This window comes from Buteo buteo, chromosome 26, assembly GCF_964188355.1.
Source record: "Buteo buteo chromosome 26, bButBut1.hap1.1, whole genome shotgun sequence".
NCBI lineage: Eukaryota > Metazoa > Chordata > Aves > Accipitriformes > Accipitridae > Buteo > Buteo buteo.
The window spans coordinates 311,750-331,304 of NC_134196.1; the positions used below are offsets into that span (position 1 = coordinate 311,750).

Here is a 19,555-nt window from a genome sequence, read left to right on the forward strand (position 1 = left end):
AAGGGCTACCTCTTTCAGTCTCTGGTTGAAAGGCTATGTGATTTAGATACTCATATCTCATCTTCTCCTTTTTCCCAATGCAGTTTAAAACTACTCTTTTCTTCTCTTCACAGGATGTTTTAAATGATAAAATCTCCTACCCTGATGGCACATTCATGGACTGGGAATTTAAAATCTCCATCATGTACGATATTGCCAAGGTAAGTGGGCTGCTGACAGTGCACTGTTAATCAACCTTTCTGTCTTGCCAAACAGATCCTCTGGAGAAGTGAAGCTCTCAGGGTTTTCTCCTTTCCTTGCTAGAGGATGTATGCCTTTCCACTCTTTCCTCCTCTGGGGATAGGTATACGGGGCAGGAGGAACCAGTGGCTCTCAAACTGAAGGGGGAAATGGGAGCCAGAGCTGGCTTTGGGTTCTTTATAAACAAACAAATAAAATATGCCCCAAAGAAATGTGACCCTCTTGTGGTTTAACCCCAGCCAGCAACTAAGTACCACGCAGCCACTCACTCACTTCCCCCCCCTCAGTGGGATGGGGGAGAGAATTGGGAAAAAAAAGGTAAAACTTGTAGGTTGAGATAAGGACAGTTTAACAGAACAGAAAGGAAGAAACTAATAATGATAATAGTAACAATAATAAAATGACACTAATAATAATAAAAGGATTGGAACATACAAAACAGGTGATGCACAATGCAATTGCTCACCATTTGCTGACGGATGCCCAGTTAGTTCTGAAGCAGCAATCCCCCCAGGCCAACTCCCCCCAGTTTATATACTGGGCACGATGTCACATGGTATGGAATATCCCTTTGGCCACTCTCTGTCAGCTGTCCTGGCTGTGTCCCCTCCCAAATTCTCATGCCCCTCCAGCCTTCTTGTTGGCTGGGCATGAGAAGCTGAAAAATCCTTGATTTAGTCTAAACACTACTTAGCAAAAACTGAAAACATCGGTGTGTTATCAACATTCTTCTCATACTGAATCCAAAACATAGCACTATACCAGCTACTAGAAAGAAAATTAACTCTATCCCAGCCGACACCATTTCAGACCCAAAGATGAGAGTGTTACAATCTGTTGACCAGTGGCTCTGATTAGTAAGTAGGGCCTGTGCAGTCACAAGACCTGCAAAACACACGGCTCTTTGGCCTCAGGTAAGGCACATAAAGGAAAAGTGTGGTTTTTCAAAATGACGAAATTATTCCAATTTGGATCCAGAGACAGGATAAACTTTTTCTAAATAGACTGTTTAATTTGCATCCTGATTTTCTCACTCACTAGAGTGAGAAACTAGAAACTAGAGCTATCCATTTCAGGCAGTCCGAGAGGGAAGACATTAATCCTGTACAGACACCAAGACTCGTTTTCAGTAGCTTTCAACAGATCTTTACATTTTAGGTCCTTGTGGTAGGAGGACTCAATATGAAAGGTAAAGGAAATTCTATTCTATATTAGAGACTTGTATCTGCTTAGCTGGTAGTTAAGGAACCTTTATAATTTACAGGTATAATAATTCATTATACCTCTGCAAGTAACATAGAGAATTACCTCTGCCTTTTTTCTAGTGATCAGCTGCTCTCCTCTTCCTATTGTTGGTTTGCAGTTGGACAGTCCTCCCATTTCCCTACATGCATCAGTTCAGATTTGGTCTCCATGATGAACGACTCCACTGTGTCTGTTCTAAAGAGATACTGAAAATCTTGCTCTTTATTAAAGCCCCCTTAATCCAGATTGTCACAGTTTGTTGGCCTTGTTAATGACTTTCAAGTTCAGTTAATGTTCAGCATTAAGTTTCATTTTAAATAGCAGCAACAGAGTTTCCCTTCCTCCTTATAGCATATCAAAAAACACGGTATTTTTTAACCCTTTGCAGTTCACCTTCAGATGTTTCCTAAGAAAATAGGGATTAGTACTGTCTCTGTTTACGAGAAGGAGAGAGAAATCCCAGTCCTTCTGAAGGAAGTGACAAAATGCCCAGTGACTGCACTGGGACTGGGACTTCACAACCTGTCGTTCACTGCACCATTGGTAATGGGGATGGGACATGGAGTCTGAGGATGGGCAGCGCACCGCATCTGTTCTGTGGAATGACTCCTGTGCATTATTAGCCATGTTAGTAGAGATGGTTCACAAAATCTTCCTGAAAACTTGTATGTACCTATGAATATGAGGAAACTTACTGTCATTTGGATGATCTGCCAGCCTCTCCTATTCCTTGACCTGATGCTGTGGTGGAGCCTCTGGGACCTAGACGTTTCCATTAACTTCTTTTCTGGCTTTTCCCAAACCACAGCTTCCCAACCTTCAGGCACCCTGTCTATTTTTACTTGAATGGATTCTTGCTTTACATGAGTCACTTCATAGCCCTTCAGCTCCAGTTCCTCTCATTCCAGCATCTGCCCTTTTCAAGACCAGCCCCAGCTCGCCAGGCTGTTAAAATCCCTGTGACTGGCTCCTGCAGTTCCTTTGCCTTCCTTTTGATATGCTTCTGCCTCTCCACGCCACCACTTTCCTACAACCTGCTTTTACCATTGCCCAGACAGTCCTCATGCTTTGCCTGTTCTTCATCTCGCACAGAAGCCGCTGCATCAGTGTTTCTGAACAGAGGTTGAATACTTTCTATTCCCTGGTACAGCTAGACTATTCCTAGAGCAGCCCTTAGTCCACTGGAGGAGGTGGTGTAGGCAAAGGAGAAGCCCTAAACCGGCTCCATTTACTTTTTTTTTTTTTTTCCTGTTTTTTTGCTATCTTTGCTGTCTCTAAGTCTGATGGCACCACCTGTAGCTACATGGATTTGGCTACATGTGACCAAAGAGCTCTGATGAAAGGTCTGCTAAGAAGGAATTGCAGTAATCAAGCCTTGCAGTTATTAGTGCACACGCTGTTGTTGCAACACTATCTATTAAATAAGGGGCTGCTGCAGGATATTGTGCAAGGGATTGTAATATTCCTGCATTGTGTCAGGAAAAGGGTTCTCAGTCAGAACTAAAGCTTCAGAGCAGAGGTTACAAGAGTGCCTCAAGGATTTAGGAGTACTGCACTGGAAGTCATTATAAATTTTGAGAACCACATTGTGGGTTCTTAATAGGCTCTGTGTTTGCAGGTAGGTGCATAGGATAGTTGGAAGGAAAGAGGAAAACTTTATCAGGCACATGTATAAGACTTCTGCCTTCAGAAATTGTTAAGAAGAAAGCCCTGGTATAAGGAAATCAAAATTAACTTTGCCTGCCATTTGATGCTGAAACTGATTGGGAATTCTGCTGTAGCAATGGGTATATTTCCTGGCTGATGAAAGCAGGAGCTGGAAGAAGGCGCAGCTGGAGGAAATAGGACCTAAAGCAGGCAAAACATCCTGGACAGTGTCATCAGGGCTGCATGATAAAAGCTGCTTAATCAAGAAATGTGTGCCTTGGATATAGTGTGCACACAGCCTCTGTAAATTTTGGCATGATCTAGATAGGTCCAGGCTAACCAGTCCAACAACATTCTCCAGGGACTGCATCTCTTGAAGGCTGCTTGTGTCTTAGACATACATCTACTGTGCCCAAAACTCAGTTCATGTCTCAATGATCTCTTGCAGCATTTGCTGATCTATTCCCAATTACAGGTATCCAGTATTTGGAGAGAAAACCCAGCATGTCATACTGTGTATTCATGACCACATGAGCTAGGTAACCCTGATTAAAGTCTGTCTAGCTACCAGTTATCATACAAAAGGATGAGCTATACATGTAGGACTCTAAGTGGAAGACCATTCAGAATATAGATTGTGCTTCATATACTGAACTACAGGAAAGAGGACTATAGGAAGAAAAACAACAAGCAGTAGGCTATAAGCAGGTGTGAGCTTAATTAGTTCAGAAGAGAGAGAGGAAACAGAATAAATAGTAGCAAGAGAGTGCAAATTAGCATACCTACTCCCTTCTTCAGTTTACACCCACTTACTGATGTCCTTTTCCTGCTATGCCTCAGTGCTGGCCCCTTCTCATGTATTGCACTGTATTCGAGTGTCTTAGACTAAATGAGATAAATTCAGAGGTTATCAGTAAAAACAGGCAAACTACACACCCTTGTATGCCTGTGTGTGTTGTGAGCTGAGTCTGAATCTCAGGAAAATATAGCTGAAACTGCATCTGCCAGTCCTCATGGTGCCCACTTCTGAGTTTAGCTCATGAATAGCTGATATGTATTGACTAGTACAGAGAAAACCATAATCAGTCCGGTCAGAAAAGACCTTTGTGGTTGTCTAATCTGATCCCCTGCCTTAGATGTCACTGCTCATTGCAGGGGGCGTTGAACTAGATGACCTTTAAAGGTCCCTTCCAACCCAGACAATTCTATGATTCTATATAAGCCTTAGTGCATTAGACCACTCTTTAGCCATCTGCTTTGCTGAAGAGGTTCTGCTGCAATGTTTCTGCATGAAGTCTCTTGTGTATGGTAATCTTCAGAGACAATACAGATAAAAAGAGCAATTCCTCACACCTATGGTGTCCATTGGATGAACATGTAGTTGGAAGAACTTTTTTTGCATGACATTCCAAGAAATCTGTACAAATTTACCAAGAAAGCATTTATTGCAAGTGAAATCAAAATTTCTGTGGGAGGAAATAAATTTTTCTAATTGCTTGTGTTCTAATCTTATCAAAACCCAAGCTGCTATGTCAGACCTCTGTTAACTAAGAGGAAGGATAGTCTTCCACAACATGATCCATCTCCTTGTTTCTTAACATTGACTGTTCCTATCATCTTGGAAAGTCTCCTCTGTAAAATAATATTTTTTTCCCTCCATGACAGGGAACTGTGATTTATGCATATCCATTGCTGATGAAGGCCATTTAATTACTTGGACAGATATTACACTAATACTTCACATTCTTGTTGAATCTGGTAACAGCTGAATGTCTCATATGTCGTCCTGCTTTCCTCCTCTTTTACTATCAACCACAGGGGATGTCTTACCTGCACTCAAGCAAAACTGAAGTCCATGGTCGACTCAAATCCACAAACTGTGTGGTAGACAACCGCATGGTAGTGAAGATCACTGATTTTGGCTGTAATTCAATTCTGCCTCCAAGGAAAGGTAAAAACAGTACCCAGTTGGACTCTCCTTCATGGTTTACAATCCAATGGAATTTTCTTATATTCATAGTCCAGTTGGGCCTAATTACATCTTGTACACAGTACAAAACATACAATATGATTTTGTTTCATGTAGCAGTTAAATGATATCTGAAAACACTGTCTTCACTTAAATAACACAATGAAAGACAATAATTAGAGGTAGAGAAAGAAATCAGGCAGTGTAGGTGAGAAGGAAAGGAAAGATGTATTTTCAACTTACAGTTTAGAAAACAGATTTCACATGTGGCTGATATGCAAGAAACATTTTCAGCATCCAAGGCCTTCATGCAAATAGCTCTCTTCAGCACTAAAGCTGAACTTGTGTGAAGAAAAAAAGGAGTTAAGTACCACATGATCTTGTCACTGATCAGATGCATGTGTTACCACAGTGCTCTGTGATTTAATTTAAACATTAACACTTGTGACTCTGATCATCCTTAAAAAAATCTTTATATGATATGCAATTATAACCTTAATGTTTTTCATTCCTTAGGTAGGAATCTAGCAATTTGTGTTCAATCAGATTGGAATAATTTTAACAGCTTTTCTTTACATTTTCTGTTCATCTCATATTCATAGGACATTTCTGTGAAATAGAGCACTCCTTTCTACTCATCTTTTCTTTCTTACTTGATCTTGAATGAAAAGATGAGCCCATCTGAAATGATGTCATCTGAAACTGTATAGTAGAGCCTGGGGTATAGTAAGCACAGCACTGTGCCATAACTGCAGTATATGATCTGGGAAGAAACAACCCAGTGTTTGCAACTGGGTTGAGAGAAAATTTTTACATTCAGACACAAACATGTTCAAGACTAGCAATGAGAACATAAAAAAAGAGTAAGAAAAGTGCACTGAATGTAAATGCTCTATTCATTCTTCATTTTACAAATCTCATATTTAAATTTATATTATTATGACATTGTAATGTATTTATCTTCTCTCATTGCTCACAAGCAGCCTCAAAATTTCTGGTTACTAGATTTCCTTCCTTGAAGAAAACTTACTGTTTCACAAGAGATCTACAGGTTCATTGTGGCTGGATGTTGCAGCCTGGTATCATAACACTGTCTTCAAGGTCACTGTGTGCAGGTCACTGTTATGACACATCACCAGCATGTCATAACAAACTGTCATACCATGGCAGAGTTCTGGTTTTGAGGTACAATGGTGCGTGTTGCACTAGAAATACAGATTAATAATTTCTGTAGAAAGAAAGTGGTTATGAGCAGGTAATATTATGTCAGGCTCAAAAGCACTTGAGAGTTATTTCAATAGATTCATGACATCAAGGCCGCTGGGAAATATTAGAGTCTTCTCATCTGGCATCTTCTATAACAAACTCCATTCATCTAGCTCAATAATTTATGGCTCAGATTTTTTTTATAGCACTGGCATTCCTTGGTCTTATACAGATGCATAGGCTATTTCTAAGAAGCCCATGAAAGCTAGCTAAGAAAAGCAAGTTCATCGCCAATAACCATAACTTTTCTGGAGGTGTGAGCACCTCAGGTCAGCAAATCCCAGACAACTGAAAACTACCACATCAGAGGTTTATCTAACCTGTATTGATGTCAGCTTTTCAAGAAAAATGCTAAAGCAGGAAATAAACAGTACCAGTGGGCTCTGGGTTTGATATGGAAATAGTAAAAGGAAATATCACTATAGACAATGGATGCTCTGAGAAGGATCACCCTTTTTCAATTACTTCTTTCCCTTCCCCCTTTACCTCGTCCCTCATTGTCATATGGATCTTCAGACCTGTGGACAGCTCCTGAGCATCTCCGTCATGCTGATGTATCTCAGAAGGGTGATGTGTACAGCTATGGGATCATTGCCCAAGAAATCATCCTACGCAGGGAGACCTTCTACACTGGACACTGCCAGGACAACAAAGGTAAATCCACAAATTTCTCCTCCATTGCAGCCTTCTGGCCTTTTGGGATGGTGTAGCTGTAACCAGCCCATTCTCCAGGTTTGTGAAAGGCACTGTCTCTGATAGCTTCTTGAACTGCTGCTTCTTTCGCTGTGTGATAAATGAAGAGCCTCTTTGAAGGATCTCACTGTGGGGGCAAGTGTCCTTATTCTTTCTGTAAATAAAGTTTGCATTGAGTTTTCTTGCCCTTTCTTCTCCCTCCTCACCTTGGCCACAGCATTACAGAAGTTAATGTCATACAATGCTGTTCAGATTTACTGTAACATTTAAAGGCCACGAAGGTTTTTCTATTATGAATGGTGCACAACATATAATAATTCACTCATTAGGCTTCATAAACCAGCAATGTCAACACAGAACAACAAAAACTCAGCAGCATGACACAAGAACAGTTGGCATTTAAAAACTGGCAATTCAGACATTATTCAAGCCTTTCAAAATTAACTTTAGTCATTTAACTTCTGTCAGAAAAGGCATCTCCTCCTGTAGTGCATCCATTAAACCCTATTTTGTGCATTTTGTGACATGGTTTTTGAGTGGCTAACAGCCCAGTCAATCCCAGGCATTACTATATATTAGAACTGACATAAAAGCATGTGTGGGTTTGGGATTTTCCTAGTGACAGTTACCAACAACAAGTTTAGACATTGCCTTTACCTCTGAGTCATTCTGATAGATCCACCTCACATTTGTTAAAACATCTAGCGCAGCAGCTGGACAGCCTACTAGCTCTTTTCCTGAGATACATTAAAGAATAACTTCTGGGGCATGTTCATCATCCTACATTATCGCAAATCTATGTTCATATTTGGGGAAACACAGTATTTCACATCACCAACTCTTTAATATAAATGTGGACCTAAAAGAGATTAGAAATGCCTGTTCCCCTTCAAGCAAACCCTTCAGGACTCCATGCTTAAGATAAGGTAGAGAAAATAAGTCTTTCTGTTCCTTTTTCTTGGGAAGAGGCAGGCATAATCCTAATTAATGCAAGGATTTTACAAATATTACCAAAATAGATGGAGAAAGGAAAGAGCAATGCTCTTCCTTGCTCATTTTGACTTGCAAAGCAAATCCATAGCAAACTATGGATTTAACTGTTGGTTGAGTAGTTACAGTTTTTCTGTGTTATGTTACTGGTTATTTAATTGGCCTCAGACACACTGTTTCTGGGCTCTTCTGAGATGTGGTGGCATCCTCACTGCTCTGTGTCTGACCCTGGCTGTCATAGTCACAACCTGGTTCCTTTTTTTTAACTTTGACCTGTTTCTTAACACTGCATTTTGTCATTTTAAAAGGACCGTCCCTTTCAAATAGCATTAGGTTAATCCCTCCAGCTGAAATTTTTAGCACTGCCAGGTGCTGTTGCTGGAGATAGTCACACAGATCAGCATGTTTAGTAAGACAGCAATAAACTCACGGGGCCTGAAGCCTGTTTAGTACGTCTGGGTTCAGTGTAACTTAAAAAAATACCTGCTTTGTAAACTTCAGTTGAAATTTTAAGTTTTCCATTCAGTGAAGAGATTGTTTTCTCCCCAAAGCTTTTTCCTTAAAAGCATTACTGGATGTCTAAGATATATATGTTGCTGATCTAATGGCTTTTGGTGTTCTTGGTTTTTGATTATGCAGTTTGAGTAAATGTGTTCAGCCTAGTTTCAGCAGTTCATCAATTTTCATGTAACAGAAAGGAATGAGTGTTGTTATATATTGCTGAAGTGGCTCCTCATTTAAATGTCTGGATTCATTCATTAGCCAAGAAGAGGAAGCAAGAGGGCGGACCATACTTATTCAAACAACTTTGAATTTTGTTTGTGGCATCATCTAACTTTGGAAGAGAGTAGCTCAAACTTGGGGTGTCCATTAATTTACAAATATCTAAGATAAAAAGAGGGAAAAGAATACCAAATTAGAGTCAATGGTAATGGGCAAAGAAATATCCCTGTTGCATGTTAGACTCATTTGGTTTTTAAGTCTCCTGCAGAAAGTCTTTCAATGGCTAGGCTATCAGAAGTTAATCTCTGCAAGTTAGAAGACATGATGTTGGTATTTCAGGACAACTGATATAACCACTTCTCCAGGACTTCATTGGCAGCAGCAATGTTCAGATTTTAAGAGAGTTGTTTAAAAACCCCTGTACCCAGCCTCCATCCACCAACTTAGGAAAACTAAACTCAACTTCCAGGTATTCAGTGAGCCAATCTTCTCAACCTGCGAATATGCATCAATCAACTTAACATACAATAATGGTGCTACTAATGAGAGAAAAGAAGTCCCACAAAGATGATGGGCTTTCAGAACTGGATTTCTAATGTAGAGAAGTAACTAGGTCAGAGTCCTCTTCACTGACTTCTCTGTGAGACAGCTGTTAGGCCACCTGGTTGCTCCACTCTTCTGCAGAAACACCTTATTCACTGCTCAAGACTGTGAAATCTTGTCACGTACTAACGCTCAATTCAAGCTGCCTCCTTGTTCCACTACTTTCTGCCACTGGCTAATTGCAGTGTTGCTAATAGTTGCTGTTACTTCTGCTCTAAGGTGTGTGCGCAGCGTGGAAATCCAACACATTCCTCTTGCATACATGATACTTACACGGATTCTTCCGTCCCTCAGCCCCCAGAAGACTTCTTAGCAGTGTCTCCACTCCATAACATTTGGGAGACTCAAGTCTCTTGCTCCTTCTCTAGTCTGTCATTTCTGTATCACAAAGCTGGAAGCTACTGTATCTTCTTAGGGTGATCATGAACAGTGGGCATGCTTAGGCAGCCCCAGCTGCTCAAGACTTGCACCTACCATCACGATTACGAGCCTTCCTCAGTTCATTATATGCTTCCTCCAGTAAAACTGTCTCCCAAATATAATCAGACATTATTAATAAATGTGTTTCATGCTTGTTCATGGATCCCTTTCTTCCCCCAGAGGTAAAAAATTGCTTTTCTTTTTTAACTCCCTCCCTCTGGAACTCTTGACGTCTGGAGGAGAAGGACAAAGAGAGAGATTTTTGCTTCAGCTCTCACTGACTTTGCTTAAATCAAGTTGTGCAAATGTAGACTGCATTCTGATGTGTTCAGAATCCAAAAAACATTCATAGAACAGATTTCATGAATAAGAATATAAATGAGCTAACAAATGCAATGTTTTTAAACCATATACATTAATAGCCTAGTTTTAAGGAAGCTGAGCATCTGCAGGATGATTTGAACCACTCTGATGAGAGTTGTATGTCTCCACACTTTTGATCAAGTTGCAATGGGCTTTCTACATTGTATTTTACTACACTTCATGCTGAGAGGCACACTAATAATGCCTAACGTTCATTTGGGAAGATGCCATAACCATGTCTACCGTGACCAATAAATACTCATGTACATTCCCATTCATTTTGCTTTCAGGGGCCTCCAAGCCAGCCAGTTTTGATCTTGTGCCATATATTTAGAAAAGCTCCAAAGTTGAAATTCACATCAAAATGAGGGAACTGTCTTCAAGGCTTCTATTTGTACAGTAACTCGTAACATCTTAGGACACTATCGGCAAGGAATGTCCTTCTTATGTTTTTTTTGTTTAAAACTTTGCATCTTTCTCCTGTGTTAGAGAAACTTTACAGAGTAGAGAGCGGCAAGGGACTGAAGCCTTTCCGACCAGACCTGACCTTGGAAACAGTGGGAGAAAGACAGACGGAAGTAAGCTAATAATTAACTAAGCCATTTTCTTGGTGAAGGGCGGAAGTCCTGGCCAAACTAGAGCCCATGATCACGGGAGGATGAAAGCTATGCACATATTATGCCAAATGCCCTAACCGCATGGGAAAAAAACCAGTATTCTATAGTTGTTAGCAGTGAAATGAAATACAATGCACGAAAATTATTTCACTGGAAAGAAATGAACGCTTATATGGTACAACTCTTCTGACCTATTTTAGTTATCTTTAAGATGGGATGAATCATACCTCACATATAGCTCTCTCCACTGATTACATAGCCCCTAAGGCTTCTTGCTTAGGTGAAAAAGTATTGCAGACATCCACATATTCAGGAATGAATCCCATTCTTTTTGGCTGAATCACCAGTTTCAGAAAAACCCCAAACTCACGATACTGGAAAAATAATTACCACAGCATTTACCTCCACGTCAATAACTGTATCTGGCACTAACTGCAAGGCTGGATCCATTTACTTGCCTTTCATTTATGTATTGCAAGTTCAAGTTAAGATCATGTCACTAGTCACCACAGAGTTAAGTTTAAGATACCTGCAATGAGTGTCCTAACCATAGGTTCAAAAGAGTTAGTCACACATTTTAATATGTTGCCAGTCAAGAGTAACCAGAAATTCCCTAAGGAACTAGTGCTGTTTAGCACCATTATTCTTCTATATCCATTACTTAGATGGACTTTCCTTAAATTTTTCTTTGAAGGTGTATACGCTAGTGAAGAGCTGCTGGGAGGAAGATCCAGAGAAAAGGCCTGACTTTAAGAAAATTGAGAGTACAGTGGCTAAAATATTCAGGTGAGCAGCAGAGGCTCTGTTTTTTAAGATGCTCCGAACTCCTCCTAAGTGTTAGAAAGCTCATTTTAGTGTGTAAGCTGATTATGATTTAGTCAGTGGAAAAACTGGGTGTCTTCACTTAGAACCTCTCTTATTCTTTGGCAGAAAAGTAGGCAAGCCCATGTGTATGTGTATGTACATGTGTGTACATGAGCATCTATGCATGTATTAGCTGAGTGAGGGTAAGATGATCACCATACCTCAAATTGGTACATTGTGAAAGTAGCAAGCTGGATAATTAGAGATTTAAACCATTCAAGTAATTCACCCCCTGTCTCTAGTCAAGAGTTGGATAGTGACTCATATCATCTAAGTTTCGGGAAATGAATGCACATAAATGTTTGGAGGATGATTAGAAAGTTTGGATGAACTGGGTTGTGGCCATAAATGAGTTTGGATGGTCCCAAATTAAGCTGACTAGAAGTGTGGGGTTGTAACTCACCAGAAGTATTAATTACAGGGTTTTGTTGGTATAAAATTGTGGGATAAAAAGGGCCATAGCTGGATGAACCCTGTGGGGTTATACAGGCGCTTCACCTGGCCAATGCTGCATTGTTCCTACAGAGTTTGGTCTGAATTAATTATTTCGATGTCCAAACAGTGAGCTTTTTATAATTTCTCTTGGGAAATTGCTCCCCAGTTTTTAAAGCTCTCCTCATCAACAAGCCCCAACAGTACTCACATCATTTTACATGTTATATGGGCAGAAGGACAACTGCATTATGCATAACTGAATGTATCAATTGAATAATCTTACTGCAGCTGAATAGAAAGACATCCTGGTTCAGCTCCTAAGCCTCCATCCTACAAAAGCAAAGAGGTTGCCTCTTGCCACATGCAACATGGTGTTCTCATTATGGGGGGGTCTAAGATGGAGCATCCCTGACAGAAAGATTTGTTTAAAGTACGAGTGGTTGTACAATACTAATCTGACTCTTCCAGTCAGCCCAGCCCCATTTACTTTCAGGGTGCTTTGGCAAGTGCAGGCTGCCCAGACAAACAACGGTTATGAGTGGTTCATGTTACCATAATTCTGCTTCCACGAGGTAGTAGGCTGGAGTCTGCAGGATCTTGTGAACAAAACTAGCCTATGGGCTGCTAATTGTTCCATTGAATTGTTCTGTCTTCTACACAGGCAGCCCCAAATTATCTTAATCCTTCCAGCTGAAGTGCCCATCTAAATATTATATGCAATTTTCTACCTACTATCTTTAGCTTCCTCTCAGGATTCGAGCTTGTCAATTACTTTTTACAAATGAGTGTTGACAATATTAGTAGGGCTAGGTGATTTAAGGGTGCTTTAAGATTTACCAGCTCTAAGTGACAAGCATGGATCACAGACTTTCAATTCATATACTTAAGCCCTCCAAGCAAGAAAAAGAATGATGCACCTGAGGCGCTTTGAATTCTAACTACATGGAAGTCAAACACTGGAGAAGTTTTCTGTTGCTCCTTTTTTGCCTCTTTTTTGCCTCTCTCAATGATGTGTTTCCATCAACCTTTCTTGCTGGCTCCTGTGTATTTCTGTTACTTCCAGTAACTACCATGGCCAGACCAATGAAAGCTACATGGATACCCTGATCCGTCGTCTACAGCTGTATTCCCGGAACCTGGAGCACCTGGTGGAGGAAAGGACAGAGCTATACAAAGCAGAGCGAGACAGAGCAGACAGGCTTAATTTCATGTTACTTCCAAGGTAACTGGCCAGGAGGATTTTCACTGGCATTTTATTTACATATATCATGTGATTCTTGGTGAGTGGGGTTGGGATTAATATTAATCTTCCATTTCCTTCCCCTCTGATCTGACCCTGCTGGGGAGGAAAGAAGAAGCAGCTGTCCTTGAGGTCTCCACCCTTTGGTGGAGTTTCATGCCAAGATGGTACCAGGACCCATTATCTTCCTCCACCTCTCTTCAAGCACAGGATCCCATTTTCCATCACAAAACTCTTTTTCACTGCCTTCTGGGGAACACATAGATCTACAGTGATCCCACATCACAGAGCTCTGTTCTGCTCCAGCATCTCGCTAGGTAGAAGGAGTGTCCCCAGCTGGAGAGCAGGAGTACAGTCCAACTTCAGGCGGGTAGCAATGCAACAGAGTGGCTGAAGTGGGCTGGGCCATACTGGGTCAGACTGGGCCAGATGGATGCTTCAGAGTATGGTATAGGGCAAGTATTATTGATATTATAATATCGGTAATGCCAGTAATTTTGGTATTGCAATCATTTGGAATAGTAAAACTATCCTGGTAAGTCATTACTAGTTTCAAGGGTATTTAAGTAGTCAGGGTATTGATTTTATGACTCATTTAAAAAAAAAGTGTCTGTTCAATCCAGTTTTTGAGGAAAATTTGAAATGATCTAGCTGTGTAGACTGTGCAACAAGGAATCCATGTTTCCTTCCACTCTTTGTTGTTCCTACCACTCTATTATTGTCTCCTTGTAGATAGAACACAACATTGTGCAATACCTATAATTTTCTGGGTCTCTGTCAGTTACTCTCTTCTAATATCTCCTCTAGGAACAGATATTTTCCTGGACTTAGAAATGCAAGAAAATTAAGGTCCCTCTGAATAGATAGTGACTGTCATGGTATTGAATTTTTGTTCCATAAAATTATCAGACTATGATATGTCATCTGAAATCAGGATGAGGTGATGAAATTACAGGATGAATTTCAGGATGAAATTACTTCTGTGCTGGAGAAACAGAAAAAATATGTCTGTTCTTACTTATTGTGTGGCTAGAATGTAGGTCTACATATCAGAAGTTTCAGAATTTCAGTTTTAAATTTGAGTCAATATCCCTATTTCTGATCTTAGCCAAAAAGCTCAGTTGTCTGTGCCTCAGTTTCCTCATGGCCATTAACATACTTGGATTTTGTAAGGCTGTAGCGCGTTAATTAACATTAGTAAGTGCTTTGAGGTCCCTGGCTGAAAGGCATTATGAGCATCTAAAATGCGATTACAGTGGCAGTTTTCTGCAAACTACTTGATGTTTCCTACACAGAAAGCAATGATGTGGTTGGGTTGCATGAAAAAATACCTTTAATATTAAACACCACTCATCTGTCTTCCTGCCTTCTCTATTTTCACAGGCCAGTAGTAAAATCTTTGAAGGAGACTGGCCTGGTAGAGCCAGAGCTATTTGAAGAAGTCACTATCTACTTCAGTGACATTGTTGGCTTCACCACACTCTGCAAATACAGCACCCCTATGGAGGTGGTAGATATGCTGAATGATATCTACAAGAACTTTGACCACATTCTTGACCATCATGATGTTTACAAGGTGATTATCTCCACACTTTTGCTCAGTGAGCAACCAGGGGACACACAAATCAAATTGGATGATGTGGTAGACTTGGGAATCTGCCTTCTAAGCAAAGACAAAAGAGAGAAAAACAGGTCAAGATGACCTCATTTCAACATGCTTTCAGTGTGCCTGCTTGTAGCAAATTTTCTATACTAGGTGGTCACAGATTCATTAACTGGAATGCTGGGTACAGTTATGAACACTCATATACCAAAAAGGTGTCAGCAACCTTAAACTAATCAATCCTGCTGTCCAGGGAAGAAATGTTTGATCATAAAAAAGAGGATCAGATAAAAACCTTTCTGCTTTTAACCAAATATGTAATTTGCTATGTCTGCAGGTAGTGAGTTCTGCTTTTGTTTCTACAGGTGGAGACCATTGGTGATGCTTACATGGTGGTGAGCGGTTTACCAAACAGGAATGGCAACCGGCATGCAGTAGACATCTCCATGATGGCTCTGGACATCCTCAGCTTCATGGGATCTTTTGAACTGAGACATCTGCCGGGTCTGCCTGTTTGGATTCGCATTGGAATTCACTCTGGTACACAGTAGTGCTAGATGACAACAATGACAATGTTTTTGCCTTGTTTTTGAACAGAATAGACATCCATAGAAGATCTGGTAGTACATCACATGCAACTGCTCTCCTCATGAAGAATCAGATTGAAAACAATGTACCTGGAGGAAGAGCAACAGAAGTAAATAAGCCACTGGTTTGCTCCCCCGTAGTGAAATAGCCCATACTCATTCATTCATAGCTTAAGTCAGTAGCTAGGAGGAGCACCTGCCATTGTTCCTGGTATGATTAAGCCAGTTGTATCAAATAAGCCTTCACAGATCGCTCCTTCCTGAACAAAGTGGAGATCAGCCATGGCCAGCTATACTTGTCTAGCCAAAAAGTGCAGGCCTGTATATTTTGCTTTTGGAGGCAAAAGTTCTGTCAAGCCTATGTGGGAATTAATGTTTGAATTTATCCATAAAAATACTTTTTATCAAAGGGGAACTGCAGATAGCTCAACAATCCCAAGTACTTTGGGAAATTTTATCTTTTTATTTCCACTTGTTTCAACAACCACCTGAACACCAGCTGCCAGGGGAGGAACATATCAGTGACAGTGACTGAGGCACTGGGAAACCACCTGACGCACTGCTATGCACCACTCCATAATGAAGCTTATTCTCTCTTTCTCTTGCTTCCAAAACAGACAGTTAGTAACTGTACTTTGCAATATAAAAAACTGTACCGTGTCCCTTTTATGCTTTTATTGGATTATGCAAGACTAACAGAGCTATGCTTGGCTTGGAGTGGAAGGGGAGACCACTAGATATTTTGGGAAGTGAGGTACAGAGTATTGCTATCGGTGAGGAACGCAGAGTTCTAGCAGGCAACTGCACTGCTCTGCAACAGTGAGACTCCTTCCAAACGAATAGTCTCTTAATCCACTTTTTTCTTTCTCTGTATCCCATTGCTAGGTCCATGTGCGGCTGGTGTGGTTGGAATAAAAATGCCTCGTTACTGTTTGTTTGGAGATACGGTGAACACAGCTTCACGGATGGAATCCACTGGCTTGCGTAAGGATTTAATTTTAGCTGTCAGTGTAACAGGACCAAAGGCTATTGGTTAGTTTGTGACCGAAGTATCTGTTTTCAGCTGAGAACAATTTATTATCAGCTTGCAGAAGTTTTAAAGATGAAGGAACCTTATTTGTTTTGATTACCAATTATTTCACTGTTCTGCTGGCCAACAAAGAATTGTTCCTTCTCCATGCTTCAGTGCTGGTAACAGGGAGTACCTAGGCCGGATTGCTGGCTGAGTTCCTCTAGAGGATATGACACTTATGGGTCTGGAATTTAATTTTACTCTATGAATTGCAGATTTTAGTTCAACCTAGAATTGTATTACAGCTTTGTTGTGTAAATTTTAAGTATATTTTAAGTTGAAGCAGTTATGCCTTCAACTTCACCATTACAGAACTCTGGCTAGAGCCAGTTTGTCTTCCTTCTGCCCAGTGTCTTCACACGACTATTCTCTATATAAGTCACTCCCAATTATTCTTTTCCCTTTTGGCATCTAAATACTACAGATACCACGGTCACCTGTATTTCAGATCAACGGCTGTACCAGCTATTCCTCCCTAGATACAATGCTATGTAGTGGAGTCAGATTTTTTGTACAGCAGTGTAACTGGTTCTCATTTAATTTGACTCTCAGAATTCATGTTGATAATAATTGGAAGACCTTCTGCTATAGCACCAGTTTTCACATATACTTAATAGGATTATGTGGTACATTTCCAGGCTGAGCTTTCATTGTCTCTTTTTTTTTTTTAAGCTTTAAGGATTCATGTAAGTGGTTCCACTATTAATATCCTGAAAAGAACAGACTGCCAGTTCCAGTATGAAGTGAGAGGAGAAACGTACTTGAAGGTAACCTTTAACATGCACATGCATGAACACAGAGAAGAGGGATAGTATAAAAGTATTGTATAGCTGAGAGTACCCCGCAACTTGATTAACAGCTGGGGAACAAGGGTTACAGATCAATTGGTACCACAGTCTCTAGTGGTTGAAGACTCTTCTATAAAAACAATGCAGGCAATGAAGAGCTCCCCAAGTCATAAATTAAAGCAACATAAAGATGTGGAGAATAAATGAAACATACCATTTGTAACAGAAAATTGTGGAGTGAATGAGTCTGATGGAAGGGAAGCTGCATCTATTGTTAATTTGCTCATGCTCCGATATCTGTCTATCTACCAATCCATTTATTTCAGTCTGTGACACTTGGCAGATGTCCGTACTTGGGAGCTGGTGGCAGGCAGCACAAATCACTTCTCCTATGGCATGTGTCTCAGGTCATGGAACAAGGGAGCGGGCATGCAGCTGCATCTCCCCCGTTACTATTCTTCTCAATCTGATTTTTAATCCTTTGCTGTGAGCATCAGTTACTGAAAACAAGAAAAGGCAAACATGGCAATGTGCAATAGAGTATTATTTAAGTAAATTAACTACAGGAAATTGCATTCTAATCCTGAAATTGTGCTTTCTCTTCTTTGTCATACGTATTTAGGGCAAAGGAACAGAGATTACCTACTGGCTGACGGGTACTGAGGACAAGAAATACAATCTCCCAACACCTCCTTCTGTGTAAGATGGTCTTTATATGTGAAAAGGGAAGAGAAATTCCCAGTGCTTGTGCTTTAGCCTTCACTGTTCCTCCCTGGCACTTGTGGGTGTGTTATACCACTCAGCTTGCCTTCAGTAGTCAGAGGCTTAATAGTGTATGTGCATATAAACATGTGTAAATATTCATGACATGGGACTATTGTGTGTGCTGAAGGTTATCTGTATATATAAAGTGCTTAACAGGTTCATTTCCTTGGAAGGGAAGTAAGACTTACAGGACAAGTTGCTGGTGCGGTAAGTGCAAGAGATGGATGGAGAAATGAAAAACATTAATATTCCCAAAACTTTAGTCCTAATGAATGGCACCTGTGTGCGACAGTACAGTGAGAAGATAACTGCAACTGAATATGCAGCTCTCTGTAATACCATGTTATGCCTGTGAGCTCCTGCGGGGGAACTTGTAGGAGGAACGAAACTTGCAGGATTTCAAGCAGTATTTGGCTAGAAGAGGCAGACAAAGTTACTGTAGTATTGCACAGGCATAAAGTCTTTAAAAATTGAACAAAATCTTACTTTCTAACACATAAGAGATAAGTTATCAGGAAAAAAATATGAGGTTGATGTCCTGGAACTGAGCTATCATATTGCATTAGTGTTGAATAAAACATAGTAATAGCGGAAGTGTTGTTTTTGAGAAACTATGCAAAACTGAAGTCAGGATAACTGGCTGCATCTATTTCATGCATATTTCGCATACAAGTACTGCATAATTTCCTGCAAACTCACTAAATGTGGAAGTTCCTCACTTTCTGCTCTACACTCCTGTGTACAGTCACTCTTTACTAAGAGGGAATTTGCTGATATATGCTTTGAAATGACTGTTTCAGTACAACTTGAAGCAATTCTATTGCAAATTGTAGTTTGCTGGATACATTGGGATCCCTTATGGTGAAAAGCATAAGTAAATGTTATAGCTTACTCCTACTGCAAAAGTTTTGAATCTTACACAATGTGTCCATTGCACAAATAAAATTTTCTGCCCGTTTATTCCTATTACCTAAGAGGAAAGAGGAGGCTAAGAGAAAGATAAAGGTTTTCTCAGGACATTTGCAAAACTGAAACAGAATCAAACTTTTAATCTACTACAGAATCTTATGAACGTTCATATTTTTAATGGGAAGTCCAAGTGTTTGTCTCTGGGCTAAGCAGGAAATACTGCCAAGCCTAATTCTATGGTACATCTCTTTTGTAAACTCAGAACTCCTTTTTTTTAATTAATATGATCTGTCAAGACTATCAGAATTATCAAATTGGCAGTTATTCTGGAATTCAACTATTGAAAGTACCTTTTGAGCTTGATGTGGTCAGTGATGTTTTTGGTTTTGCTTCCTCATATAGGCTATGACTGATAAAATTGCCCCTTAAAATTGTCATATGTGGCGTACTCCAGCAAAAGCCAGATACACTGCAGAAATTTATGAAAAGCTGGCAACTCTGTTACTGAGGGCCACC

General features: G+C 40.2%; 1 protein-coding gene across 1 annotated transcript in view; it reads left to right on the top strand.

The window, feature by feature from the left end:
* The window catches only part of GUCY2C (guanylate cyclase 2C), a 47,825-nt gene that overhangs the window by 27,276 nt on the left and 994 nt on the right, over positions 1-19,555 (top strand). The window contains exons 17-27 of the mRNA XM_075057762.1: positions 114-200; positions 4,951-5,083; positions 6,884-7,021; positions 10,649-10,737; positions 11,471-11,562; positions 13,139-13,297; positions 14,699-14,891; positions 15,284-15,458; positions 16,391-16,489; positions 17,250-17,344; positions 17,988-18,064. Of these exons, the coding sequence (XP_074913863.1) occupies positions 114-200; positions 4,951-5,083; positions 6,884-7,021; positions 10,649-10,737; positions 11,471-11,562; positions 13,139-13,297; positions 14,699-14,891; positions 15,284-15,458; positions 16,391-16,489; positions 17,250-17,344; positions 17,988-18,064 (1,337 nt within the window). The remainder of the gene's footprint in view (positions 1-113; positions 201-4,950; positions 5,084-6,883; positions 7,022-10,648; positions 10,738-11,470; positions 11,563-13,138; positions 13,298-14,698; positions 14,892-15,283; positions 15,459-16,390; positions 16,490-17,249; positions 17,345-17,987; positions 18,065-19,555) is intronic.